Here is a 27,553-nt window from a genome sequence, read left to right as displayed (position 1 = left end):
TGGTGGGTGAGTGCCTATACAGCTGGGTCCGAGCTGTTGGCTGCTGGCAGGTGTGCTGTGTGGTGCTGCCCACCCTGCTCCCTGCCCAACTGCCTCCACCCAAAGCCCCCGCAGCCCTGCCTTGCTGGCCAGGCACTTCTGTGCCCTGGGAGCTGACAGGTCTGTGCTCTTCTTCTTAATCCTGGGAGAGGGAAACCGCTTTTGTTGGACGCAAGCACCCATCCCTGGAGGGGTGCAGGATGGTGCACTCTGCCCCCTTCCACCTGAGAAATGGGCAACTGCCAGGACCCTGCTCACACAAGGACGACCGGTCCTGCCCCGAGAAACCCCTGCTCCCTGGGTCTGTCAATGCACAGGCACGTCACGGTGTCTCAGTGTGTTACAGAAAGCTCATGTTACAAAAGACAGCAGTGCTTTTCCCGAGCGCAGCATTGGAGGTAGTGGAGGAAGCATCTGAGCTGTGCCCCTGGGGCTGGTGCCCACTGCAGCTCCGCAGTGTGAGGTGTTGGACAGCGAGGGCGCCTGGAGCTGGGCAAGGCTGTGAGCTGAACGGAGCGGGGGGGTTTGCTGGAAGGATGCTCTGCCCCATGTGTGCCTCGCAGGCATGAGGAGGTGAAAAGTGTTGGCTTATTAATTCAATCTTCATCCCTCTCTTTTTGCACTGGTGATATAATGACCTTGTCCTGTAAAGAAGGCTCAATGTGAGCTGGGTCCAGTAAGTGTAGGCTGTCTAATAGGAAATCCAAAGACTTCCAGGTTGTGGAGGGGATAACCCATACACCAGCACACGTGAATCCCAGCAGACGAAACTGCCCAGTGAGTCTGGGTGGGCTCCTTGTCTTTTGAGATCAGCCTTGGTATGGCTGCAAGAGATCAGTGGCTCTGCTGGGGACAGCGTGGCACCAAGCTCATTGAAAGAAACTGAATGTAGTTTAAGCTCTAGGTTTGAAGCTCCAGGCTACAAGAGGTTGAGCAATGTTTGCGTGACCCGCTCTCCAGCAGGGCCCTGGGGAGGAGGATTGCAGCCTCAGCTGTTTCTGTAGCAAACACCTGATCACAGCAGCAAAATATCTAGGTCAGTCCTACAGCTCTAGGGTCACTCATTTGCCAGTGACCAGATAAGTTGCTGAGCCCTTTGCACTTCTTTGATGTGTTAGCAGATTGTAGGCTCACTAGGTGCCTGCTAGAATTTGCTGAGCTTTTTAAGAAAGGCTATTTTTGCTGTTGGGGGCAGCTGGGCAAATGGGATAGTCCTGCACCCTCATCCTGAGGGCCAGGGCTGCTCCTTACATCTCGAAAAGTGATGTTGTCGAAGCCCTGGGGAATGCTGCTCTCTGCTGACATCCTGCTCCCCTGTCCTCTCCTCTTCAGCCAGTACCAGCTGCTGGCCACTGCCAGTGCCAGGATGATGATGACCAGCAGAATGCTGAGCACCACTTCTGCCACAAAGCCACGGGAAGACTTCTCTGCAAGGGAACGAGATGCTGCCAGTCTCAAACACCACTGGGAAGAGCTGGCTTGAGCTGTGGCCAAAATGCCAGCACCCTGGGTGGTGCAGGATTCACATTCCCCCATTACATGGTGCCAAAGGCAGCCTGCATCCAGCCTCTGCAGCTGGAAGGACTTGTGGCCAGAGGGAACCCTCCCTGCCACACAAAGCTGTCTCATACCAGCACCCTGCCCAGCTGCCGTGGGGAGGGTCAAATCCCCTTCTCTGAGGCTGGAAGCAGCTGTGTGCAAGCTGTTTGTGCCCCTTGTGCTCTGGGGGCTTGTGGAGGCCACAATCCCAAAGAACACAAGATACAGTTGTTTGGGGCTGCCTCACACACACCTTTCTCCTGTGTGTCTGGGCTGGAATCACAGCCTCCAGTGGTACTGTACTCAATATCATCTAGTGCCACGGTCCCCTCCATTGGCCATATCCGCGTGGTGATCTCAAAGATAATCTGCAAGAGAAGACAGGTTGTTGTGGGTGATGCACAGGGAGAGCGACCAGCAACCTGGGATGGCACCCAGCGTGGCCCCACTCACCTGGAACTCACTGGGGCTCTGCACAGGCACTGTGCCGTTCTGCCAGCCCCGGCTTGAGTGTCCTGCCACAGTCCAGGCTGTGCGCTGCCCTGATGCACTCTGCAGCCTCACCCGCAGCTCCCCGTCAGCTAAAACGTGCGGGGTGTGAGGGGTGTACCCCTGTATCAACGACGGCTCAAAGCTCACAAGAGCAGCCAGCCCCTCCTATCTGTGCCACCCTCTGCTGTGACAGCAGCACCCAGCAAGACACACACACACACACACCCTGGTACGGAGGGGGTTTGCAGCCCCCTGGCTGAGCCCCCAGCCACCCCCCCCACACAGGCTGAAGCCATCCTCTGCGGGGACAGCACCTTCTGCTCAGCCTGCTGGGGCAGCACTTACAGAGGTGCTCTGGGATGTCCATGTGGTACCAGAAGCGCAGGCAGGAATCGGCAGTGGCAGGCAGGTGCTGGCTCTCCAGCTGGGCAGTGGTGCCCCCTGCACCCAGCACGCGGGTGTCAAAGTGCACATAGTGACCTGGAGGGGCAGGGACAGAGTGCAGGGTGGACCCTGTCCTGCAGCCCTCCCAGTGCCTCCTGCTCCCCATGCTCCTGAGACATGCCCTGAGAACTGAACCCCCAGTCCTGCTTCTTGCTGCCTTTGGGACCAAGCCATGTGGATGCCATGGAGCCCACCATGTATAGGGCTGGGGCCCACAGTAGAGCTGTGCTGTCATGTGGGTGGGCATCTGCCCCTCATGGGATCTGTTCTGCCTGGTCTCATACCAGTCCAAGCCTGGGGCAAGGACAGAGCTGACAAGGGCACAGCTTTTAGGGCTGGGATGAAGTGGAGGGGACATACATGGGTGACCTCCTCCATCCCCAGCTCCTCCTGACCCTCCCAGCCATGCCAGGGCACCCTTGGTTGGGGTGGGGGCTTAGGGGTGTCTCCTACCATTTTTTGTGCCCAGAGTGTGATCCTGCTCAGGGCCGGGGTATTTGGCCAGGGGGACCCCACTTTTCCAGCCCCAGGCGAAGCTGTGCAGGTGCTCATCCACGGGGCTGCTCCAGCCACACATGTCCAGCTCGAAGTCACAGGATACTGTAGGAAATGAGGGCTGAGATGCATGCACTACTAGATGGATGGTGGATGGGAAGGGCTGTCCCTATCCCCACAGCCACATGTCCCCATGGGGTGCCTCAGACCCCAGCCCGGCCATGCTGCTGCCATGGAATGGGCTCTTACCTGGCTCAGGGCAGGCTCCATCCGACACATGCAGGTCATCCAGCGCGATGTACCCATGGTCACCCCCGGCTCCTACCACTTCAAATATTGCCTGTGGGGAGGTGGGGAGTGGGGACACGAAGGTTGGCAGCTGCCATGGTGCAGGCAGTGTGCTGGAGCAGTGTACCCATCATCACCCTGCTTCCTCCTGCAGCTTCAACCCTGCCGGGAGGTGCCCCGGGCCCTGTCTCACCTTCCAGTCCCCATCCGCCTGGACAGTGGCTTGGCTGCGGTGCCAGGTGTCCCCTTCCATTGTGCTCATGCTGAACAGCTTCCTCAACACCCCGCTGTCCTCCACAAGGATGCTGAGAGACCCTGCCCAGGGACCCCCCCACAAGGCTGGATGCATGCTGTGCTGTGGCATGGTGCATAGCAAGCACTTGGCGCCCTGGTGCCTACCCGTCGGGAGCTGCCCCACAGGACCCAAGCATCCTGTGCTGACCTGCGGTACTTGGCAAGGGGCACATGGGGCTCACCTGGGTCTCCAGTGCTCAGCTGGTACCAGAAGGCCAGGCACTGGGCAGGTGCAGAGGGCTGGTATGGTGCAGAGGTGAGGGTGGCCTTGTGCCCCATGGGCAGGGAGCCCTTGCTGGTGCTCACCACCATGTAATGCCCTGGTGAGAGAGAAGCCCCCATGCTGTGACACTTCCCCTCCCCGCCCTTGCCCGGCCCTGTTGAGGGTCACTGGGGAGCCCTGGAGTTGGGAAAATGGGTTTGAGGAGCCCTGAGGTTGGGGAGTGCTGTACTCAGTGCTTCTGTTATGTTGAAGCAGCAGCACAGTCACGGTCTAGGGGATGGAGGGGGACTAAGCCCTGTGACCATGCAGGCAGCAGAGGTGAGCAGGGCAGCTCCTCAGATCCCATGAAGCCGTGGCCCCGCTACCTGCAGCAGTGCCAGTGGTGTGGTCAGCTGGGGGGCCAGCGATAGTGCCGGTGCTGTTGCTCTGCCGCAGCCATGTCGGCTGTGTGCTGCCCGTCAGCCCACAGGTGTCTGCCTCAAAGGAGCAGGAGAGCTCGGCTCCACAGGTGCCCTCTGTCACCAACAGGTCATCCAGCGCTGCATCACCCACAAAGCCGTCCCGCAGGGCCTCGAAGGCCAGCTGCCACCAGGGGCAAGACAGCAGCTTCAGAGGGGCCCAGCCTGCGCCCCACAGCACAGGGACCCCCGCACAGCACAGCCCCACGCCGCCAGGCACCCGCAGGCCTCACTCACCCGGTAGCGTTGCCGTCCCGTGGCAGGGAGCGTTGCCAGTCCCCGGTGCCAGAGACTGCCCTGGGTCCCCCGCTGGGTCCACAGCACCGTCTCCTCTGCTCCCTCCAGCTGCAGCTTGAGGTTCAGGGTGCCTGGGCAGAGGGGAACATTGAGGAGTCGGCCTCAGTGCCCAGGCTCACGGCAGCACTGCACAGCCCCAGGTGCCCTGTCCTGCACCCCACCGGGACCCTGCACTCCTCAGCAATATCCAGGCTGGAGCATCCTAGTGAGGATGCGAAGGGCCACGTACCGATCTGTGGGCCAGCCAGGCGGTACCAGAAGGTGAGGCAGCGTGGGGTGGCGGCAGGCTCCTGGCTGTAGGTGATGAGCTGTGCACGCTGACCACGGGTCCATGGTGCCGAGGGGTTCGTGGCCAGAAAATAGCCTGAGCATCAAGAACAGCCAGGGTGGATGGGGCACAGGCATGGGAGCTATGCTGCACCCACCTGTCCTGCCCTCACTGTCAGGGCCTCATCATGCCCCCAGCCCTGGGTCTGGGTGCCCCTGGGCTGCCTTGGCTGAGCCCGTACCATATGCAGGGGGGTCTCAGTGCTGCTCAGGGTGTGCAGGGCACATCCCACCCTGGGGATAGGGGGCTGCAGGGTCCCCCCAGTTGGCCAGGCCCCCAGGAGAGGAGCTGACCCCTTACCAGAACCAGTGGTGTGGTCAGAGCCCTGCCCCTGCCCTGTGCTGTGGACCCACTGGAAGTCGCTGGCCTGATCCTGGTACCAGCCGCACAGGCCTGTCTCGAAGTTGCAGGACAGCTCTGGCCAGAGAGAGGTGACCATGGTGAGGGTGGTGTGGATAAAGAACCCCGAAAGCAAACAGGTACCCCAAATGTCCCTTTACCCAGCCCAGCACAGCTGCTCCCCCCTGCCCCACTCCCCAGGTTCGCCCCATGCTCCTGGGGGTGGCAAATGTCAGGGGGCAGGATGTGTGCTCTGGGCCAAGGGCTCACATGGCTGCGGCCCTGTCCCTGGGGGGGGGACAGGTGAGGATCACCTGGCAGCCCCCAGGCAGCAGCACCCACCTCCCAGTGGCTCTGAGCAGGGTCCTCTCCTGCCCACCATACCCAGAGGAAGGCACCCGCATGCACTGACATACCCGTGGCCCCTGGGGGCATCACATTGGGGTCACACTGCACAAACGTCACGTTGTCAATGGCAGCGTCTGCTTGGTCCTGCAGGTCCACCAGCCCCAGCAGCTCGACCTGGGGGTGGCTGCGATGAGTCCCAGGCTGCTGGTGGCACCAGCACTGCCTGGTCTGCCACTGGCCAGGCTGGTTGTACCTGGAAGGGCCGGGCCCTCTCTCCCAGCAGGATGTGGACATGTCCCCAGGCCATGCTGCCATGACCCCGCACGTGCCAGGCCAGGTGGGTCATGCCTGTGGTGTGGTCCACGACGCTGACAGCGAGGAAGCCTGGGCATGAGAAATGGTGCTGGGGGCACAGGTAACCCACATGGCCATCACCCATCCAGCCTGCAGCTGCAGGGAATGGGGACGCCCCCAGCTCCAGGCAGCATGATGGGGGACAGCAGGGCTGGGAAAGACAACAGTGTCTTACAGTTGACCCCAGGCAAGGCAGGGGCTACCTTGGGGGCCGCTCTGGATGTGGTAGCTCATCTCCATGCTGCAGGCCAGGCCAGAGGGGCCCAGCAGAGGCGTGCGTGCCTTTGCAGGAGCCACCATTTGTCCTTCTCCTTCCTGGAGGGCCAGGAAAGCCCCTGGACAAGGAAACAGCCTGAGGGGTTGGGGCAGAGCCACAACAGAGCACCCCCAGCCAAAGCACCCTGCTTCTAGCACCCTGCCTGGGCACACCACCCCAACCCCCTCCCACAGCGGCTTCCATCTGAACAGGAGCAGGAACAGGGGCAGGGGGGTCTGCACCCTGGGAGCCCCCATGGTGCTGGGGACCAACGAGCACCATTTCAAGCAGTGGAAATGGCCTCACCTGCTCCCGCGAGGGCAATGGCTCTGGGCTCGGTGGCCCTCTGTATGGCCCAGCGCAGCCGGCCCACGCTGACATCATGCCAACCCCCGTCCCCCTCCTCAAAGGTGGTGGCTCCTGCAAAATCAAGCGATCATTGCTGTGGTACCATGGAGCTTCCCAGACTGCCCCAGCCCAACCTGGGGGTGCCCTGGGCCCCCTTGCCCCAGCCTCACCATGACTCTGGGCATGGGGAGCTGGGTGCCCAGCTTCTGCCCACAGACTCACCACAGAGTTTCTCATCGGAGCCATCAGTGCATATCTTGGCAAAGTCACAGGCCAGCTCACTGCTGATGCAGCTCCCATTATCGCAGGTGAACTCCCCGTCTATGCAGGTGCTGGCATGGTCCTGGCCTGGCAGCGCCATCGGAGATGGATCTGATGGTGAAAGCCCCAGGCTGGAGTGCAGTACTGGCAGGGTGTGAGGCCAGACCTGGGTCCAGGCATTGTCCCAGCATTGCCCCTTCCAGCTGTAGCCCCACCAGGTGTCCCCTGGCAGCACAGCCCGGCCATGGCAGCACAGTCCTGTGCTGGCACAACCCTACTGGTCTGTCCCCACAGACAGTCAACGCTGGCCCCAAGCATCTCCCTAGTTCTATATGTCCCCCAGCCCTGCCTTGGTGCTGCCTCCAAACAAAAGGGACCTGGTAGTTGTCAGTGGTATCTCTGTGTGTGATATGGCTGAGTAAGGAGGATTTGGAGCAGGGGTGTCACAGGTGCAGGACCAGGATACCAGGCACTTCAGGCTGTGGTACCCAGGGCAAGTGCTTGCTATGTTGTGCCCAGGATGGCCACCATGATAAGTAGAAGACAGGCAGACCCTGAAGCAAGTCCTCTAGTGATGGTGACGTGGCCAGAAGGCACCTGGGAGCCACAGCCCACATCCAAGCTCACCCAGATGTGGAGTACAGCCTGGAGACAGGATCAGGTCGTCGATGGCCACAGTCCCTCCACTTCTGGCCACCCCCTTGATCAGCACCTGCAGGGAAGCACCATGCCAGCAGGTCAGCACAGGGTCTTGCACAGAGGGGCTGTGTGACACTGCTGGGAAAGGGGGGACACTGGGGAGCCATGGGATGGAGGACACCCAGCCCCTCTGATCGGCTAGCACTCGCACCCCCAAAGAAGGGATCCACGGGAGCAAAGGTGATGCTGTGTCTGCAAGGGGTGCGTGGGGTGGGATGGAGAGGCGTGGGCAAAGGTGCTGCCCTTATACATGCGCCATGGCCTGTGGCTGCCCAGGGGTGCCACCAGAGTGCCCTCCACAGGCAACTGGGAGAGGGTCGGGTCATATGGGTGGCCATGGGGGACAGCAGATGGGCTGGGGGAAGATGTTGGGTGACATGGGGTGTGTGAAGAATCAGGATGGTCCCTGGGTTTGGGGGGCATTTGGAAGTGGGGGACACAGGGGACATGAGAATGGTATTTGCCACCACCAGGAGGCCCAGCTCTGGCCTCTGGTTCCCAGTCCATATACTACCCCTGGTCCCATGGGTGCATCCTGAGGGCCCACAGATCAGCCAACCTGCTTGGCGGCAGCCCCTTGCCCTGTGGCAATGCTGGTGGAGGCTGCCCTGGGGTCGGGTTTTCAGGGCTGAGGTAGTGTCACAGCAAGGTCCCTGGGCACAGTGAGATTCTGGGTACCCAACTCACCCAGTACAGCCCCAGCCCACCTTGAAGCTCTCTGTCACATTGAAGTCCACTCTCTCCCGGACCCAGCAGCTGCCCGTGTCCCCTGTCCTCTGTCTCACCAGTTGCTCAGTGGAGTTGGTCATGTAGGAGATGCTGAGGCTGCTGGTGGCTGAGCCATGGAGGTGGCAGTACAGCACAAGCTGGAGCCGGGGAGAGGTGGTGAGCAAGCCCTGAGAGCTGAGGAGGAGCACAGAGCCCCCACACCCCATGGAATGCTCACAAAGGTGGGGCTGGAGAAGCTCAGTGCTCCCAGCAGGTGCTGGGGATGCCACCAACCACCCCCAAACCTGCTGTTCTCCCCAGGCTAAGGGCCAAGGCAGACCTGGTCCCATGTGGTGCTCCCTGCAAACAGGGAACCCATTCCTCACCACTGACATGCCCATGGGGCTGCTGTCCCCTGCCCTGCACTCATGCACCCACAGTGACTCACGTAGCAGGAGCTGTTGGAGGAGATGATGGAAATGCTCAGGCTGGCCGTGCTGCTGGACCCCGCAGCTGAGGCACTGCTGATATGGAGGAAATAGCCTGTGGGAGACACGGAGATGGAGCCAAGTGGTTCCAGGCATGCAGGTACAAAAGCAGAAGGAGCAGGTGTGGAAGCAGAGGCTGGGGAGGCTGGGACCAACAGGCAGCACATACAGTGCCCTGTACAACCATTCCCAGCTTGTGCCCCATGCCGCCCTGGCCCTGCCATCAGAACTTTCAATTTGGTTCCCCTGGTGTTCACCAAGGAGCTGTTTTCCTGCCAAGGCACAAAACAGAAGAAAACCAGAAGGCCCAGGAGAAGACAGCCAGTGCTGCCAGGAGCAGCAAACTGCTTATCAGTGCTGACTTGCTGCAAGGTTTTCCAGCCATGCTTGCAAAACTTCTCCCAAGGGAGCCATCAGGTGTTTGCTGTTTACAGAGGCTGTTTTCCCAGTGCAGCCTCAAGCTGAGCCTAGGCATGCTGTTATCGCAGGGGCCAGAGGGCACTTCCGTGCCGGGGCTAGTGACACCAAGGCTGGCAGGTGGCTGGATTCCCCAGTGTGAAATCCCAAGGGCTGTGATGGGGCTCATAGGAGATCCCACTACCCAGCATGTACCTGCTGCGCTGTTTGTGCTGTGGTCCCGGGTGGGGATGCCGTATGTGGCACCCAAGTTCATGCTTGTGTTCCTCTCCCATGTTGTCTGCCCAGCCTCCACCCAGCTGCAGAAACCATTCTCAAAGGAGCAGATGTTGAAGCCCTCTGTGGGGGGAGCGAGAGCAGTGACACAGATGGGGGCCCAGCGCTGCCCAGGCCGGGAGGCCCCATGGCTGTCTGTGTTGATGTTTCCCCATGACAAAGCCTGCTGGGTGAATTAGTCCTGCAGCTGTAAAGCTCCAGGGCAGTGCTGGAACAACCCATTCCAGCCCTGTGCCATCCCATGGCCCCACAGGGTCAGACCCTCTGCCCATCCATGCCCTTCCCCCCCCTCCCCCCGGGGCTAGAGATGCTCACGGCAATGCTGCACAGCCTCATCCGAGCTGTCCCCGCAGTCGTCAGTGCCATCGCAGAAGCGGTTCAGTGCCAGGCAGGAGCCCTGGCTGCATCTGTTCTCCTCCGCCCCGCAGACCTGCTGCCCGGGTGCTGGGGCCGTGGGACATGGTGTCAGCACCTTGCTGGCCCCCACAGGGAGCTCAGAACCCCACTGTGTTGTGCTCCCCACTCTGTCTTTCCCTGCATTGCTCTCTCCATCCAAGGTATGGCTTCTCTCTGCCCTCTGTGTGCCCTGTCTGGGGCAAGTGATCCCCGAGACACCCTGGGCAGTGGGAGAGCTCGCATAGAGCACAAAGGCTGAACCACCACCCTGGGGTGCCATCCTGCATCATCCCAGCCACCACAAGACTCACTCTGCAAGCCACAGTTCCTGAAGACAATGTCATCGAGTGCCAGCACTGCCCCACACGCAGGTGGCTGTGTCAGGGCGAAGGTGAGCTGCAACAAGAGGTGAGGGCTGGGTGAACTGATCTGGCCCAAGCCACCAGTGCAGCCTCTGCTCCCGGTGCAGCCCATGGAGGCCAGCCAGACCCCAGCACCCTCCAGCCCTAACTCTTCACCTGGAACTGCCCCGTGATCCGGCCCGTGTACGCCACCAGCTGGTGCCAGCCCTCAGCTCCATGCTGGGGGCTCTGCCACAGCTCTACCACCTTGTCCCTGGATGCCATGGCCAGGCGCAGCGTCGGCCACGCTGTCTGGTTGAGCCCTGCAGGGAGTCCCAAGATGTGGCCTTTGGCAGTGGGCACCCCGGGGTGACCGTGGGGTGACTCAGATCCTGACAGCTCTGGGGACCGAAGCAGGGTCCTGCCAGCTCTGCTTGCGGGGCATGGAAGAGGCGAGTAGGATGGCTGGGACCCAGCTCGAGGTGCCAGTGGCTTTGTCCACCACTACCCCCATGGTTGTTTCCCTGCCCTGGTACTAGTTGTGGGCACCCAGCTGCACTCACTGCTTCCAGAGAGGTGGTACGAGGCCCAGATCTCACACGTGGCAGCCACGTCCTGCATCATGGGTGACCTGAGCCAGGCAGTAGCTGTGGCTTTTGCTGGTGGGGACACTGTCACCATGAACCACCCTGGGGAGGGCAGAGCAGAGCAAGAGGTTCCAGAGCTGCAGTCAGCATCACTCCTGTGGGCGATGCCCTTGCACCTGCCAGGACAGGAGCCCTGGCAACCTCAGGGCACCCTCAGCCCAGAGGGGCAGTGCTGTGGGTGCCCACAGAGCAGCTCCCACTTACCCCTGTCTGTGCCCACGGTGTGGTCTGAGTGGAGCCCCGTGCCCCATTTGTCCAGGCTGGCCCGGCCCCGCACCCATCTGTAAGCTGTGGTGCTCACGTCCTGCCAGCCACAGTCACCTTCCTCGAAATCACAGGTGAAGGGGGTGCCCAGCACAGCTGAGACCCCCAGGTACCCTGGGGACAGGGGGGTAGAGGTCAGGGCAGGGATGGGTCCACCCCAGGGAGCGGCCGTGCCTCCAGCTCCATCACCCGTTCACCAGGCACCCACCACACTGGTTCTCATCAGAGCAGTCACTGCAATAGCACACAAAGTTGCAGAGGTGCTCGGCCGTGCTGCTGCAGCTGTTGACAACAGTGGCCCTGCTGGAGAGGATGGCCCCATCTGTGAGAGAGAGGAAGGGGCTGAAAAACCTTGTGGAGGAGCCAAGTATGGGGCCACAGCAGGGGACACCTGTGCAGGATCCTCAGTTTGGGACCCTGCTGGTTGGGACCACTGGGCTCCTGGCAGCATTGTTCCTTGGATGGAACCCTCCACTGCCTGGGTGGGCTGGCAGCTAGGGCAGGGGTTTCGCCAGGGCCTGGAGAAAAGCAAAATCCCCCAAAGTCTGGGGTCCTGCCCCATCCCTGCCCACTCACACCCACCCTCATGGTGGTTTGCATCTCCCACGACCACCACCACTGCCTATCAGGGCCACGGCATTGGCCCTGCCACTGAAATGCGAGCACTTCCTCATCATGCTGAGGAAAGCTATCATAAACCCAGCCTGACGCTGACTTGTCCCTAGCAGCTCCAGCATTTGCTTGCCCCAGAGATTCCCCATTTGACCTCCATGACCCTGACAGGGGGGTACCCCCCAGCCCCCCAAGCTGGGAAAGCTACAGCAGTGCTTGGGGGAGGAGGGGGAGGGCAGTGAGCCCAACTCCCATGGGGCAGGGATGGACGGGACCAGAAGTTCTGTGGCCCCTTCGTGTCCCAAAGTGCGACCCAAGGCATGGCCCCCATGTGGGAAAACAACTCACCCAGCAGCAGCAGGGCTGCAAGGAGCATGAGCCCAGACATCTCAGCCTCCGGGATACGATGAGGGTAGAAAGGAGGCAGGCAAGGCAGGGGCCGGGGGAGGCCGCGCTGTGAGCCCCAGGCTGGAATCTGTTCCTCAGGACCTGCTGCACTCTGGACTTCAGCCCCGCTGTTATCTGTGCCGCTGTACAGCGCAATTGCATCAGGTGTAGTAAAACAAGGGGCTTGACTCTGAGTGTGAGTGAGGACACATGGAGGCAAGAACAACATCCTCACGAGGGGGAGTGGAGAGGCAGGCGACCTATTCTCTGTAATCACCAGTGATAGGACCCGCAGGAATGATGCCAAGCTGAGGCAGGGGAAGTTTAGGCTGGACATCAGGAAGAGGTTCTTCACAGACAGGGTGGTCGCACACTGGAACAGGCTCCCCACGGAAGTAGTCACTGCACCAAGCCTGTCGGAATTTAAGAAGCGTTTGGACTGTGCACTTAGTCACATGGTCTAAACTTTTGGGTAGACCTGTGTGGTGCCAGGAGTTGGACTCGATGATCCTTATGGGTCCCTTCCAACTCGGGGTATTCTATGATTCTATGAGAAACCCTGTGCCCTCCCATGGAGCAGCCACCTCAGTCAGGGCACCCTGCGTGCCACTCCCTCAGGCTGTGGGCAGGATCCCTGCTGAGCCCAGGAAGGCACCGAGCTGAGTGGGAGCTGCCGATGGGCCCCGGGCAAAGGAGGCATCAGGCTGTGGGGCTCCCCCAGGCAGAGCATCTCCCGCAGGGCCGATCCCTCCCCTCCACTCAGCACTGGGGAGAGATGTGCACATACTCCAGCTGGGGCTGGAGATGATGAAGGCTCTGCAGCATCTTTCGCAGGAGGAAAGGCTGCAAGAGGTGTAGCTGCTCAGCCTGGAGAAGGCTCAGCATGGTGGGGGTGGAGACAAGGCAGCCAGGCTCTTCTCAGAACAGGGTGCCCAAGGAAGAGACAGAACTATGAGAGCAAACTCTAATACATGAAATGCCATGTGAGTTTAAGAAAAAAATTGTTTATGGTGAAGGCCATCAAAACCAGAACAGGCTGCCCAGGCAGGTTACAGAGTCTCCATCTGCAGGAATGCTCAAAACCCCTCTGGATACAGCCCTTAGCAGTCCCCTACAGCTGACCCAGCCTGAGCAGGGGTTGCACTAGGCTATCTCTGGAGGTGCCTCCAACCTCAGCAATTCAGGGGCTTGAAGGGAAGCTGTGCTCCTCCATCCTATTCACGCCCTCCTCCTGAAGGGATGCAAGACATGGACTCCTGATGGCTCTTGAAGGACTTTTGCCCTTTTTGCCTTTTTCACCACTACATGTACTTATCCCATAGCCCCACGTGCTGCCCACATGCCTGAATCTGTCATACAATTGGTTAGAGACTCTCAGACACGCCTGGAGCCAGCCAGCAATTGGCCACTGCCCCAAAGCTCACCTTATCACTGTGGCCAATTTACTTTATCTCAACGTTGCTCAAGTTTTTGTTTCTGCCATTTGTTTCCTCATTATCTCTAATTCAGGGACGTGTGAAACATCACAGAGCCACCTCTAAATTCCTTTCCCACACCCTCCCAGGTTTTGATGTCTAACAGCCATTCATGTGCAGGGAATTGGACTCTGTGACCCACGACTGCTGGGTGGTATCACCCAGGCCCTGCAGAGAGCCTGGTTGATGGTGGATAGTCGGCTGAATATGAGCCAGCAGTGTGCTCAGGTGGCCAAGAAGGCCAACGGCATCCTGGCTTGTATCAGGAACAGTGTGACCAGCAGGGCTAGGGAGGTGATCGTCCCCCTGTACTTAGCTCTGGTGGGGCCGCACCTCGAGTACTGTGTTCAGTTTTGGGCCCCTCGCTACAAGAAGGACATCGAGGTGCTTGAGCGGGTGCAGAGAAGGGCGACGAAGCTGGTGAGGGGCCTCGAGAACAAGTCCTACGAGGAGCGGCTGAGGGAGCTGGGCTTGTTCAGCCTGGAGAAGAGGAGGCTCAGGGGAGACCTTATCGCTCTCTATGGGTACCTCAAGGGAGGCTGTAGCGAGGTGGGGGTTGGCCTGTTCTCCCACGTGCCTGGTGACAGGACGAGGGGGAATGGGCTTAAGTTGAGCCAGGGGAGTTTTAGGTTAGATGTTAGGAAGAACTTCTTTACTGAAAGGGTTGTGGGGCATTGGAACAGGCTGCCCAGGGAAGTGGTGGAGTCACCATCCCTGGAAGTCTTCAAAAGACGTTTAGATGTAGAGCTTAGGGATATGGTTTAGTGGGGACTGCTAGCGTTAGGTCAGAGGTTGGACTCGATGATCTTGAGGTCTCTTCCAACCTAGAAATTCTGTGATTCTGTGATTCTGTGAGAGCAGAGCTCTTCACATAGAATCACAAAGAATAGCTGAGGCTGGAAGCACCTCTGGGTCCCTCTGGTCCAACGCTTGCTTCAGCAGGGCCACCCAGAGCAGGGTGCCCAGCACCATGTCCATGCAGCTTTGGAGACTCCACAACTTTTCCGGGCAGCCTGTGCCAGTGCCCCACCACCCGCATGGCACAGAAGGGTGGTCTGGTGCTCAAAGGGAGCCTTCTGTGCTCCGGTTTGTGTCCACTGCCTCTTGTCCTGGCACTGGGCACCACTGACAAGAGCCTGGCTCTGTCTTCGTGGCATCCTCCCTCCAGGTATCTATACACATTGATGAGACCCCTCTGAGTCTCCTTTTCTTCAGGCTGAACTGTACCAGGCTCTCCCCATAGGAGAGGTTGTCCAGTTCCTTGATTGTCTTGGGATGATCTTCCATCTTGAGCGGGCCCAGTGCATGCCCTGGGAACCTGGGCTTGGTTCCTGGTGTTCTCCCCCTCCTACCCCCCAACTTGTACAATGGCATGTTTGGACACCATCCTCCCCAGGAAACAGCTCCAGCCCTGAGCCACCAGTCATGCAGTGGGCCCTGCAACAATGCTGGGAGCACCCCCAGCCCAACCCATGATGCCCATCCATCATTGCACACTTTTCCCTATTGCACATGAGAAGTTTGAAGCAGGACATGGGGCACAGGGACTGAATGTCAGGTCTCACTAACACTGCACATCTCCTCTATAGGACCCTGCTGACCAGGAAGGAATCAACTGAGCTGCTTTTCCAGGGCACTGCGCCACTGTGCTCCAGATCTGAATGTCAAGGTCTTCCTTGCTTATAAAATGTGAGCAGGACTCTGTTCCTCATCTCTGATCATGTTTGATCCTTTCCTTGTGAGGGTGGCAAGACCCTGACTTAGAGGGATGCTTTATCAGGGAATGTAGGACAAGTTTAATGACATTAAACTAAAAAGGGTATACTTTTATATTTAGAAATAAGGAAGAAATTTTTTATTCTGAGGGTGGTGAGGCACAGGAACATGCTGCACAGAGAAGCTGTGGGTGCCCCATCCCTGGAGGTGTTCAAGGCCAGGTTGGATGGGGGCTGGGGGCAGCCTGAGCTGGTGGTAGGGGGGGTTGGGCCTAGATGGGCTTTAGGGTCCGTTCCAACCCATACCATTCTGTGCTTCTAATTTCTGTCCACGTCGCACACATCCCCTGAAAGCACAAACTGGGGAAGGCAGGGAGCCACACAGACAGCAGTCAGGATGCAGCTGGGAGCATACTTGCTGAAGACCAGTACTAAAAGCTGTCACAGCCTGGCCTTCAACACCAACCTCAGTCCAGTAGAGGGACTACACGCACACAGCAGCACAGCTGAGTTAAACAGTGGCTGGGGTCAGGCCAAAGGCTTGCCTGGGAAGGTAAGGTTTCTCCAGCCCTGCCTTTGTACGAGACAGCCAGAGGGCATCCTGCCCCTTGAGCTCTCCTACCACCAAAGTCTCCAGCAGCTTTTCCCAGCCTTTCACCACCCCCATCCTCCTCACTGTGGAACTACAATCAGAGTGCCCCTGGAAGAGCAAGCTGGGAAATGTTGAGGAGCAGGAGCCAGCGCCGGCTGCCCTTGAACTCAAGGAGGATGCTCCATCTCCAGGTGTCCTGCCTGGGTAGGAACAGGACATGTTCTTCCAAACCACACTCCCTGGCAGCTATGCCCTCAGTGTCTCAGAAGCTAGGAACAGAATATGAAGATAGATGTGCTCCATGGGCCACTGCTATTGCAGTGCTCCTTCTGCCTAGGGAGTCTGCGTGCCTGCTCTGCCCTTCCCTTACTCAGTCATGGAAACCTGTTGCCTTCTCCAAGAGGTTCCCTCACAGCTCTCTTTCTGGCCTGTTTTGCTCAGTATCCTCAGGGCTGGAGGACAGGCACTATTTTCACAGCCCACCCCATATGTCTCAGCTGCTCCCAAGGCTCATCCTGACATGCACCCTGCTGCCTCCTAGGTGCTGCTTCCAGATCTCTGTAGAGATGGAAACGCAGGGGCTCATTCCCATTGTGAAGAATAGCAGGCCCAGTTACTCCCCAGACATGCAGGAACAAGCTGAGCCATGAACACACAGATGAGCAGGGCCAGTGGTGCTCCCCAACATGTTTAATCCTCATATACACATGGGACAAATCCGTGCTGGGGGGAGGCCAGGGCTGAGTGCCCACCGGCTTCAACCAGGTAAGGACTTAAACTCTAGGGCTTTGCAGCTCTGTGGCAGGGAGATGGGAAGAGTCCATGGTACATGGGAAGTCCAGTGACGGTGGAGATGGGCAAGTTCCCCTGGAGGATGGAAGCTCATCAGTGCAGTGAATTCAATGCCAAGGAAAACACAGTGGAGCCCAGAGTGCTGCTGAGCACAGGGCCCCTGCTGCCATTTCCCAAGTGCTGGAGGTGGCCCCACCAGCTCCAGGCTGGTGCCAGTGCTGCTGCCCCACCAGATCACGTCAATAGCCTTCGTCTGCCCAAGTGATCTCGTAGTCTGGATACTTTGCTTTCAGCTTCTCTGTAGTCACCGAGTGCTTTGCTCGCCCAAAGCCCTGGAAGAGGAAGGAGAATCCAAAAGTAAAGCAGGCATGCTTATCGCTATAAGAGCTTATCAAGCAGCTGAGACACCTCAAAGCAACTGGATGCTCTGAGAGAAACCTACAGCCATGTAAGATGCCACTGATCCCCTGTCTGTGAAAGGCTTGTTGGCTCCGATCAGTATGTGACACCTGCTGAAACTGCGTGCAGCTCAGCCTGGTGCTGGCAGCACGGCGCCCGCCCAGGCATTGTGCCACCTCACCGCTCCAGAGCCATCCTGGGTGATAGGTGCCGGCAGAACCAGAGCTGCCATCACTGACACCATTCTCAGGGTACACAGGTGCATGGCCTCCACCCTGAGCCCCTCAAGACCCACTCAGGAAGTGGAAACAGATCTGTGGAGGCAGCTGAGCACTGTCTGCCCAAGGTGGACCTGGCGTGGAGCCACAGGGTAGAAAACGTGGCTCCTGCAGGCACCCCCAGCTCAGCACGCACTCATCCGTGGTCTCTGCACCTTGGCTCAGTGCTCCCCCTTTCAGCTGCTGCCTCATTTCACGCGGCAGGACTAGTGCGGCCATTTGTGCTGTCTCAGCGGCAGCCATTAGAAAGGAGGAGCCACATCCACGGAGAGCTCCTCGACGCCGGCGTACCCGTGTCGGGGATGCCCCAGCTGGGCTCAGAGCCGGGCTGGCCTCAAAGCCGGGCACCTCCGGAGCCTGACGCCGCCGGGCGGGGCCACTCACCACCGAGTATCCGTAGACGTGGATCTTCTTCTCCTCCTGCTGGTGGGAGATGCGGCCGCCCCCCAGGCACTCGCAGTCGAAGCCCTGCCGCTCCAGCTCCGCCGCCGCCTTGTCGTATATATCGGCTGCGGGGAGAGCGGGCCGCGGGGTCAGGCGGCCGGGGGACCGGCGCGGGGGCCGGGGCAGCGCCCGTTACCGCTACCGGCACCGCGGGGCTCCGGGCGGGGCGGGATGGAGCTGCTGGGGCCCGCCTGCGGGGACCCCGGCCCGGCCCGGCCCGACCCCCGCCCCGCCCGCCCGCCGCCGCCCCTCACCGTGGTACTCGGCCCAGCCGTGGCCCCGCACCACCTCCTTCCCGGCCGCGGCGGTGCCGGCGTGGCGGGGCCGCACTCTGAGCAGCACGTACTTGAAGACGCCGCCGCCGTCGATCTCCACGTCCGCCACGCGCCCCAGCGCCGCCGCCGCCGCCTCCGCCGCCATCGCTCCCGGGCCGCCGCCAGCCCCGCCCCTCTCGCGGCGGCCCCCGCCCCGCGGCCCCGCCCGTTCCGCCCGTTGCGGGCGGGGCTCCGCGGGAGCCGCCGGGCGGGGCGGGGCGGGGCGGGGCGGGGCGGGGCGGGGCGGGGCTCCTCGGGTGGGGCGGCCCAGCCCCGGCCCTGCCCCGCCCCCTCCGGCCGGTCCGACCCCGGGCCGCGCCTCCCGGGCCCCGTTCCGGCTCCGGCCGCCGTCCCCGGCAGCCCCGCGGAGCCCCGCGGGCCGCCGGCAGCGCCCTGGGGTGCCCTCGGGCTCGGGGGGCTCCTCCCGGTGCCGCAGCGGGGCCCTGGGACCCGCCCCCCCCCCCGGGGACGGACGTGTCCCGGAGCGCCGGGCTGGGGCTGGGGCCCTGGGCACGGGCAGGGTGCGTGGGCAGGCGCGGAGGGGCCCCGGCCGCCGCAGCTGGAGATCTGCAGGGTCCTGCGGGGCACCGAGCAGCAGCAGCGGTGCCCCGTGCCCCATGGTAAGCCCCGGCTCCTCCCTCCCCCCTCCCGCAGCTGCCCCGGCCCAGTAGCTCTGCGAGCAGCCCCCGGCAGCGCGCCCGCGGGCAGCCAGAGGGTGCCCGTCCCACCGCACCGACGGGAAAACGCCTATCTACAGAAGGGGATAAACGGGGGCTGGGGGGGGTCCTCGCGCCACATTCACATGATGTCATCCAGGAGGTTGGGGCTGGCCACCCAGTCCAAGGTGCGGGGCTCGGAGGCTGCCATGATCATGCACATGAACTGTTTGCCTGTCCTCTTGTCGATGGGGTAGATGGTGGTGGGGGTGAAGCGCTTGTTGCTCTCCACGAAGTCGCAGAGCTGCTCGTAGACAGCGGGGAACTCGTGCCGCAGGAATACGCCGCGGATGCGCAGCTCTCGCTGGATGTTGATGAAGCAGACCTCCCGCGCCTTGCGGCCCTCCTCGCCCTCCTTGTCGATGTCTGCTGTGCCGGGCGGTGGCGTCAGGATCAAGGTCTCCATGTCCCGCTCCTTCTTCGGGATCTTCTTCTCAGGGCTGGAGGAGGCTAAGGCCACCTTGGCATATTTCCTGACCGTTGGCACCTGCATCTTTGGAGACGGCCTCTCTGGCACTTTCTGTGCCACGGCCACGGTTACATTCAAGAGGAAACATTCATCAGGGTCATACTGGTTGCCAGTCTCCCGCAGCTCCCGGGCATAGTCCCCCAGGTTGTCCGAGTAGCTGTCCAGCTCCCGCAGGGACAGGTAGGTAGGGGACATGAGCAGGCTCTCCAGGCCAAACTGGAGGAAGTTCTCAGCCGAGCCCGAGTTGGGGAAGCCCAGGAAGAGCACGCCACGGCCTCGGGACAGGTAGCCCACCTTGGCGATGCGCGAGAAGGCCTTGTGCACCTCTGTGTTCTCCCGGCAGAACTGCAGCACGTGGCGGCAGACGCTGCCCACACGCCCATAGACGCAGCTTTCCTTGTGTGTGTCCCAGTCCTCGCGGCGGCAGTGCCGGGAGCAGTAGTATGTGTAGCAGCTGTGGCACGACTTGAAGTAGAGGCAGGCGTTGAACATGGTCTCCGTCCGCCGGCACTTGGCATTCGAGCACATCATCATGTCGTCCTCCTCTGCGCTCAGGTCAGGCGAGCAGTTCTCCAGCGGCTTCTCAAAGGTGCCGCTGGCTGGCGGGGAGGGCTGGGGGCGCGGGGTGCTACCAAAGGAGCTGGGACCCGGTTGCTCCTTTGTAGGCCGGAGCCCCTCAGGTGCTCCAGGAGGGACCTTCCTCCCCTCGCTCCGCCGGGGTGGCCCCGGGGTACTGCTGCTCAGGAGCTTCTTGAGCTGCTCAGCGATGCTGTCCCTGTCCCCAGCATGGTGGCCCGGTGCTGGCTTGTAGTCGATAACGAGGTCGGTGATGAGCTCGTCCAGCTGCTCCAGACTACGCTGGCGTGCTGAGCCACTCTCCTTGGAGACAGGCTGTGGGGCGCAGGGCACAGCATAGGGTGTCTGCTCCCGCCCTGCATCCAGCACATCCCAGCTGGCCGAGCGCCTCTCGCTCCTGCCCAGCCCGTTGGCACGGATGTCATTGTCAGTGATGGTGATCTCTGGCGTGACGTACCAGGAGCGGCCCAGGGGGCCACGGCTGCCATCAGCATGCATGCGCTCGAGGATGGAGCTTTCTGAGAGGGACAGGGCAGCGTAGCGCTTGGGTGAGCTTGACAGGTTGATCACCACTGGCTGCCGGCGCTCATCAGGGGATAAGGCACGGTGCTGCTCCTGGGCAAGTAGGTTCTCGTAGCTGCGCCCACGCTGCAGGGCGTCCTCCCTGCGTGCTGCAGGTGCCAGGATGTTGTCCCAGGATTTGGAGTAGTGCTGGCTGTCCCGGGCCAGCCGCGGGGGGTTAGTGCTGTAGCTGGCGTGCCAGGAGGACAGCATGGCCTCACGCCCGGCTGGCTGTGGGGCAAAGCGCGACACCTGCAAGCTCTGGTAAGGCAGCGTGCTCCGCTCGGGGCAGTACCAGTCGCCAAAGTGCAAGGGCTGGGTGCTGCGGGGAGGGGGGCATGTCCGTGAAAGCATCTCCCGCTCACGGTACTTCCCGTAGTCCTCAGCGTAGAAGACCCTGGCTGAGGAGCCGAGGGCTGGATATGTCCGGGCATCTTCAGCATAGATGGTTTTGATGGGGGTGCCACGGGGCGCATAGAAGCGGGGCTCCTCTCCATAGAAGGCATGGGTGGGTGCCTCCTGCACGGGGAAGCCCCGTGCCTCCTCCACATACAACGTCCGGGGTGGCACCGTGTGGACAGCGGCTTTGGCTGGGTCCTCTGCATAAAAGTGCTGCGGGGGGCCATGGCGCCCGGGGTAGGGGTAACTGGCATAGCCTGAGCTCCGCAGGGGCACAGCGGGGCTGGGGCACCGCACTGGTTCCTCCGCGTAGAAGAACTTGGTGGGGACGCTGGGGGCTGAGAAGGTCATGCAGCCCCTCTCAGGGTACTCCCTGAAGTCCCGTGAGGACGGCACTGGCACTGTCTGGTATGCCAGCGCCCGGGGGTCAGCCTCATAGAACTCACCAGGGTAGGGCAGGATCGGGGGCTCCCCACTGTAGGAGTCACTTGGTGTGGGTGTGCGGGACACGGACACCTGCCTGCTCCCTGGCACTGCCAGGCTGCGGGCAGCCCCAGGCGTGCGGGGCCAGCGCGGTGGCTCTGGCCTGCTGTGTGTGGCCCGCAGGCTGCGAGCGGTGTGCACCAGCACCGCCTCGTCTGGCTTGATATCCACCCGGCACTTGACATGGGGGCTGGCGCCCACCTTGGTGCTCAGCCCCTCCTCAAAGCAGTTGCTGCCCACGCAGAGCGGGGAGATGCGGCTGACACTGCTGCGCTGTGGCTGCAGCTTGATGGGGTGCACCTCGTTGGCCAGCGCCCGCAGGGGTACGTGGCTCTCACGGCGCGGTGAAGGCTCGGTGCGGGACGTCTCCCGCACCACCCGCAGGGCCTCCCGCCCACGCCGGGCTGGTGGTGGTGATGCTGTGACAGTGATGGGCACTGGCGTGAAGGTGGACTTCACCCGTGGCGCACTCTTGGACCGGGCTCGCCTCTTTGGCTCACCCCGGGAAGCTTCCCTGGCTGGCGGGGGGGCCCTGCCACCATATGGGTCTGGCTTCAGAGGCACGCGCCTGCCTGGCAGCCCCGGCGCAGGCTCAGGAGTGCCGGGATGTGGGCAGGGGCGCTCCATGGCCGGGGGCGTGCCCAGCTGCTCGTCCAGTGACTCAAGGAAGTCAAAGCTCCTGCAGTGACGTTTGTTGAAGGGCTGCGGCTCGCGGGGCAGGGAGGAGGACATGGAGGCATCACATCGTGGCAGGGGCTGGCAGACGATTGAATCCCCAGGGGCTGTGGAGGCCACCTTTATGTCTTGGTACACCGTAGACACCAGGATATCAGGTGGGTCTGTTCGTGTCATCTTAAAAGTGACACTTCTATCACCAGTCCCCTTCAGATGACCTCAGAGGAAGGCAGCTGGCCCTGCAAGAGAACAGACAAGGTCCCTAAATCCTGTCGAGGATCTCAGGGGCCACGACAGCTCAGGATAAAGCCCCACAGCCCTTGGCTCAGGGAATTTCAGCCACCTCTTCAGAGCTGGGAGATCGGGGTGTCTCAGCCTCCGCTGCTGCTTTTAGAAGGCTGCTCCCCTCTGCGGGGAGAAGCAGAAAAACACCAGTCGGAGAAGTTTGCAATCCAGAGTACAAATAAAGGACCAAATGCCATAGCACCTGCAGGTGCACCTGGGAAGAAAGAGCTGCGTGGCACTGCTGTACCAGCTCACCGTAGGGAGAGGAGTCTGCTGACCTCCGTGCCCCAGCTTTTGTGGCCAGGGCAGAGGACATGGGGACCATCCTGCAGCATCACAATAAAGCTCAGAACAGTGGTTGGGGGACTCAGTAAGGGGCGGGTCTGTAGCAGATGGGAAACGTGTACCTGGCATTCCACCATGACCATCCAAGCAGCCAGGGGGGTCTGCCTGGACTGCACACCCTTGTCCCAACACACGATGCACCCAATCCCAGCACTGTGGGCAGCACAGCACAGCCAGCAGCATCACTCAGGGGCAGGCACTGTGAGCACTCACCACACTCTCTGCCACTTCCCCACCAGCCATGGCTCGGAGCACCCCTGGGCTACCTGTGCACCTGAGACTCCTGCCAATAATCCAGCTCTGGAGGGGCTGTGCTCGCTCAGTGCCCTCCAGCTTTGTCCTCTCCCATGTCCCAGGCTGTCCTGCACCAGGTCATGTCTCTGCTGGTGGGCTGTAGCTCCTGTGTCTACACAGGACACAGGATCCAGTGCACACCAGGCACCAGCACAGTGCCTGTGGTGCTGCGAGCTGCTGTCTGCTGTGGGATGATCTTCCCAGCTGGGGGGGGCAGAGTCCCCCACCACACATGTGACGAGGAGGCACATCAGCATGATCCTGACACCCCCAAAGTGACCAGGGAAGAAGACAAGGTCCCAGAGGATCTGGTGGGTTTTGCAGGGATGTTCATTGCAAGACCATTGAAAAATGTCTGCAGACTGTAACTGGTACCGAGTGTGCTTACAGACAGCTTTGCCCACAGTGGGGACACCAACCATCTTTAACACTCACAAAATTTTTTTGGCCACCTGGCCAGGAGGCATGGAAGCATAAGTGTGTTCGAGCAGCTCCAGGAAACAACAAAGCTGCATGGCAAAGGCCATCAAAATGTGTTTTGCTTTGAACAGAAGCAGAGGACCACAGGGAATGTATTTCAGGGAGAAAAGTAACAGACTTTATTTGTCAAGCAGTAGTATCAACTAAGCAGAGATGTGGCAGAGGCCTTGGCTTCCTTGTAGCCTTCATTTCCCACTTGGATAAACCCCTGTCTTGTCCTGAAGTCGGGGGACATGGATGCTAGGCAAGGGGTGAATCTGGGGGGGCTGGGGGGAAGGCAGCAGGGGACATGTCCCTGGAGGGAATGAGGAGCCCAGTGGCCAGGGAGAGATTGAGGCCAGTCTGGAAAAGGTCAGGAGGTGCCTTTGGGAGGGCCCCAGGGCACAGGGAAGCAGCACCCCCCTGCTGTGGTGATGCCAGCAGTGGCATTGGGGAGCCCATCCCCATGGTGTCAGGGCAGCTCACGGGCAGGGGATTGTGGCCTGCGGGCCAGGGTCCTACCTGGTCCGGCCGCAGCAGGGACTGGGTGGGTGGGCTGAGCTGGCCGAGGGCCCTGTGGTGGCTCCATCCCAGCACTGCAAAATAAAAGAGGCACGTGAGGGTCCCGGGAACTCCGGCCATGAGGGCAGGCAGTTGCTGGGGCTGTGGGGCAGAGGGGGCAGTGAGGTGGATCCTTCAACCACAGCCAGGCCCAGCCCTGGTGAGGCACTGCCTGCTCCCCCATGCACTGGGGCCACGGGCACTGCATTATACAGTGGGGCACATGTAGGGGGGACACGTTACACCTGCTCTGATTATACCGCAGGGGCATGTCCCCTCCCTGTCTGCCCCAGCAGCATCCCCTGCCTGCAAAGCCTTGTGAGGCCGTGCTGGTGGGGGAACTCGGGGACAGCAGCGGTTCAGTGCCGCCCAGGGTTGCTATGGTTTCCCCCAATTATTCCTCCTCTGCAAGGATAGCGTGGGTGCATGGGGAGGCTGGTGGGGCGGCTGCGCAGTGGGGGGCCAGGGGGAGCCAGGGCTTTGCAGCATCACACGGGGAGTACCTGCAGCTTTGCGTGCTGGGGTCAGAGATGGGATGGTGATGCTGAGGCCATCTGTGGCAGGGACAGACACCAGTGTCACATAGGCCACCCTGCTCAGGTGGTGCTCAGCAGGGCCCCTGAGGAGGGCCTGAGCCATGGGGACAGCCGAGTTGGCAGGACTGTTCAGGTACCAAGTGCCTAGGGGTGAGCAGGGTCACTTCCATCCTCCCACATCCTGCATATCCCCAGCACCACTGCCCTTGGGAAGCTCCCAAAACAGGATTGCTCCCCACATGTGGCATGAATGGGTGGTACAGGGGCTGTGCAGTGCCAGTGTCTGTGCCCACTGCACTGCCCGGGCACCACAAGAGTTGCTGCTCCCTGCTTGCGTCCTTCCCCATGCCCACAGAGAGCGTGCTGGTGGTGGGCACAGCACTGAGCACCGCCACACACTGCACCACGCACATTGCCAGTGCATGCTCTGTGCGTGCTATCTGGGCATTGCTCCACACCCGGCCTGCTGAGCGTGCTGAAGTGTGCTGCATGGGTGCCCTGTTCGGGGTACACAGCCAGCACGCCCCCTGCCTGTGCTACGTGCAAGCTGCCTACATGTGCACTGCACTGAGCACACTCTGGCTGCACCACCGCACACAGCGTGAGCACGCTGCTGGCGCACGCTGCGCTGCACTGAGCTCACTGCCTGTGCATGGCCCTGTGGCTGCTGCCAGCACGCTGGCAGCATCCACGGCCTCAGGTGCACTGTGTGTGTGCATGCATCAGAATGTGACCCAGGAACCCTCTGCACTGCAAGTACAGGGCTTGTGCAAACCATGCTGGACACACCACCAGTGTGCTGCCTCCTGTGCACACTGAGCACAGCCCAGGCCTGCGTGCTGCATGCACGCACCAGGAGGGTGCTGACAGCCAGTGCTGCCTGCACACTCTGCCCTGGGCATTGCCAGCGCACAGGTTCCCCAGTGAGGGAACCCACTGCCCCCGGCCCCCATGCACATGTCAATTACACAGTGCTCTCTGGCCCCTCCATTTCCCTGTGCCCCTGCCCCCAGCTCCTGTGCCCAGGGCACCCCCCACAGCCCCTGTCTGGAACCTGTAGCTCCCTGCCCCAGCACCCATGGGTGCCCCTGCACTCCCTGCCCCACCTGCATGGCCTGGAGGGGGGAGGGGTGTCACACTGCTGGAGCATGGGGACCCGGCCCCAGTGCAGGGCAGTGCCCCAAGCCTCAGCTCTGGCATCTGGATATGGCGCAAGTGACACCTGCCGGGCAGGTGCAAGGACCACCCCGGTGTCCCCCGCCTGCCCAGCCCCCAGACCTAGCCCCGTTCCCTCCTGCAGGGGAGGGTGCTGGGGGCTCCCACCCTGGGGGAGCATCCGCAGATAGGCATGGCCGAGGGAGCCGGGGGCGTCGGGCACTGGGGCCGGGAAGCATCGCCGGGTCCGGTGTCCCTCCCGCAGCCGCTGTCACCCGCGTGGCTTTCAGGGCCCGGGCCAGGGTCCGGGGTGGCTGCGTGGGGCGGGCGCCCCGGCGGGGCTGGGGGACGCGGCTGGGAGGCTCCGGGGCTGCCCCAGGCGCTGCCGCCGCCGCTCCCCGGCGGCCCCAGGGCGGTGGCCCCGGGCACCCCCGCGCTGCGCTCCGGCATCCGGGCGGCTCCGGGCCCGCTGGGCCGCGCGGGGCGCTGAGCCCGGCCTCGGGCGAGATGGGCGCTGCCGTGGGGTGGGATGGGGGCACAGGGACGGGATGCGATGGGGTGGGAAGCCCCGGGGGGACGGGATGCGGGTGGGGACGGGGCTGTCCTGGAAGGGGGCTGGAGATGCGATGGGATGAGGAGGGCGGGGGGGCCGGGCTGCGGTGGCCCGGAGGGGACGGGGGATGGAATGGGGATGTGGGGCACGGGAGAAGCGTGGGGGGATGCGATCGGATGGGATGGGATGGACCAAGGGGGGCGCAAGGAGACGGTCCCTGGGGTGCTGAAGGCCCCGAACCCTCCCCCCCCCCCCCCCCCCGCTCTGTCCCCTCTTTACCTGTTCCGCACCAGCGGCCTCGGCGGCCCCCCTGCTCCATCCCCACCGCCGCGCTACAGTCGGCCCGCCACCGCCCTAGTGGCCATGGTCCGGCACGGCACGGCACGGCACGGCACGGCACGGCACGGCACGGCACGGCACGGCACGGCACGGCACGGCACGGCACGGCGCTCCGCCGCGGCCGCCCGGCTCCGCTGCTTGTTTTCGCATAAATACGGCAGGCGGAGTTACCGGCCGGGGCCGGGCCGGGCCGGACAGGGGCCACCCCCCGGCACCGCCCCCCCCGCCCCCCGCCCGGCCCCGGTTCGGTTCGGTTCGGTTCGGTTCGGTTCGGCTCAGCCCGTCCCCATCCCCGTCCCCGTCCCCGTCCCCGTCCCCGTCCCCGTCCCCGTCCCCGTCCCCGTCCCCGTCCCCGTCCCCATCCCCATCCCCATCCTTTCCCCGGCGCGACGGGGCTGCCTCTGCCCGCGGCGGCCGGAGCCCCGGGGGGGAGCACTCAGGTGACACCGCGGCAGGCGCCGGGACGGGCGGGCACCGTGCCCGAGGGCTGCCAGCGCACGACGGCCGCAGCGGGCGGGCCCTGGCTCAGTGACCCCCTTCTCTCCCCGGCGGGAGGCCCTGGCCAGCGGCCCTGGCGCTGGGGACCCGCCGGGGTGGCCTGGGGGTCGCAGGCAGCTCCGAGCCCGGCGCTGCGGGCCTGTTGCCTGCACGCGTCTCTGCACAGCAGCTGCTTTCATGGGATTTGCTGCATTTCAAAGTCCTCCACAGCAAAGATCCGTCCTCCCTCTGCTGCGGCACCGCAAGCATCCCTCTGTACTCTCGTGTGTCTGCAGCGAGCGGAGGAACACTAGAGTCAGTGCCGTGCCAGCAGCATGCCCGCACATCCATGTGCACGCACACACATGCCCAGGCACACGCGCACATGGGGTGCACTCGGAGCGGGAGCACTGTCGGCTGCCGTGGCATGGTGCCTGCTGCAGGGAGCAGCGACGGGCACGGGCAGCACCAGTGACCGAGTGCTTGCAGTTGTGCTCAGGTCTGGAAACTGACTCATGGTGACCCAGTGCAGATGTCCTTTCACGTGATCTCCGGGACTGTGGTGGTGGTGCACAGGGACAGACAGATGGATGGATGGATCCTTCACCTTCCCCCACTGCTGC

The 27,553-nt window shown here is 62.1% G+C and overlaps 3 protein-coding genes across 3 annotated transcripts; all 3 read right to left on the bottom strand.

Annotated features, from left to right (window-relative positions):
• Positions 1-635: 635 nt before the first annotated feature.
• Positions 636-14,800, bottom strand: MAMDC4 (MAM domain containing 4). Its single transcript, XM_032200538.1, is given in 31 exon segments — positions 636-683; positions 1,291-1,466; positions 1,832-1,946; positions 2,032-2,159; positions 2,416-2,550; positions 2,968-3,114; positions 3,259-3,349; positions 3,491-3,612; positions 3,774-3,911; positions 4,180-4,396; positions 4,510-4,640; positions 4,799-4,933; positions 5,198-5,314; positions 5,653-5,758; positions 5,838-5,968; positions 6,142-6,273; positions 6,501-6,614; positions 6,765-6,947; positions 7,431-7,515; positions 8,210-8,368; positions 8,659-8,753; positions 9,311-9,454; positions 9,707-9,835; positions 10,099-10,183; positions 10,306-10,451; positions 10,692-10,817; positions 10,980-11,153; positions 11,248-11,361; positions 12,000-12,047; positions 12,050-12,228; positions 14,736-14,800. Coding segments are annotated over 31 exon segments (3,915 nt in total).
• A 1,689-nt stretch (positions 14,801-16,489) lies between these two features.
• PHPT1 (phosphohistidine phosphatase 1) lies at positions 16,490-18,153 on the bottom strand. Its single transcript, XM_032200537.1, has 3 exons — positions 17,988-18,153; positions 17,674-17,798; positions 16,490-16,944 (listed from the first exon to the last, which is right to left on the bottom strand). The coding sequence occupies exons 1-3, from the start codon at positions 18,151-18,153 to the stop codon at positions 16,852-16,854; spliced, it is 384 nt and encodes a 127-aa protein (XP_032056428.1). The 3' UTR covers positions 16,490-16,851.
• A 563-nt stretch (positions 18,154-18,716) lies between these two features.
• Positions 18,717-26,514, bottom strand: AJM1 (apical junction component 1 homolog). Its single transcript, XM_032200598.1, has 3 exons — positions 26,394-26,514; positions 23,832-23,905; positions 18,717-22,165 (listed from the first exon to the last, which is right to left on the bottom strand). Exon 3 carries the CDS (start codon positions 22,101-22,103, stop codon positions 18,846-18,848), a length of 3,258 nt encoding a protein of 1,085 aa, XP_032056489.1. The 5' UTR covers positions 22,104-22,165; positions 23,832-23,905; positions 26,394-26,514; the 3' UTR covers positions 18,717-18,845.
• Positions 26,515-27,553: the final 1,039 nt, after the last annotated feature.

The sequence above is a fragment of the Aythya fuligula genome, chromosome 19 (genome assembly GCF_009819795.1).
Source record: "Aythya fuligula isolate bAytFul2 chromosome 19, bAytFul2.pri, whole genome shotgun sequence".
NCBI classification, from domain to species: Eukaryota; Metazoa; Chordata; class Aves; order Anseriformes; family Anatidae; genus Aythya; species Aythya fuligula.
The sequence above is the reverse complement of the archived record's forward strand: the minus strand, read 5'-3'. Positions and strand labels throughout refer to the sequence as shown.

Excerpts from the sequence above, each read along its gene's own strand:
- PHPT1 (XM_032200537.1), bottom strand. The coding sequence starts at position 18,153 with ATGGCGGCGGAGGCGGCGGCGGCGGCGCTGGGGCGCGTGGCGGACGTG. Across the intron at positions 17,799-17,987 it reads CGGCTGGGCCGAGTACCACG|CCGATATATACGACAAGGCG; the intron begins GTGAGGGGCGGC and ends CTCTCCCCGCAG. Across the intron at positions 16,945-17,673 it reads ACGTCTACGGATACTCGGTG|GGCTTTGGGCGAGCAAAGCA; the intron begins GTGAGTGGCCCC and ends TTCCTCTTCCAG.
- AJM1 (XM_032200598.1), bottom strand. The coding sequence starts at position 22,103 with ATGACACGAACAGACCCACCTGATATCCTGGTGTCTACGGTGTACCAA.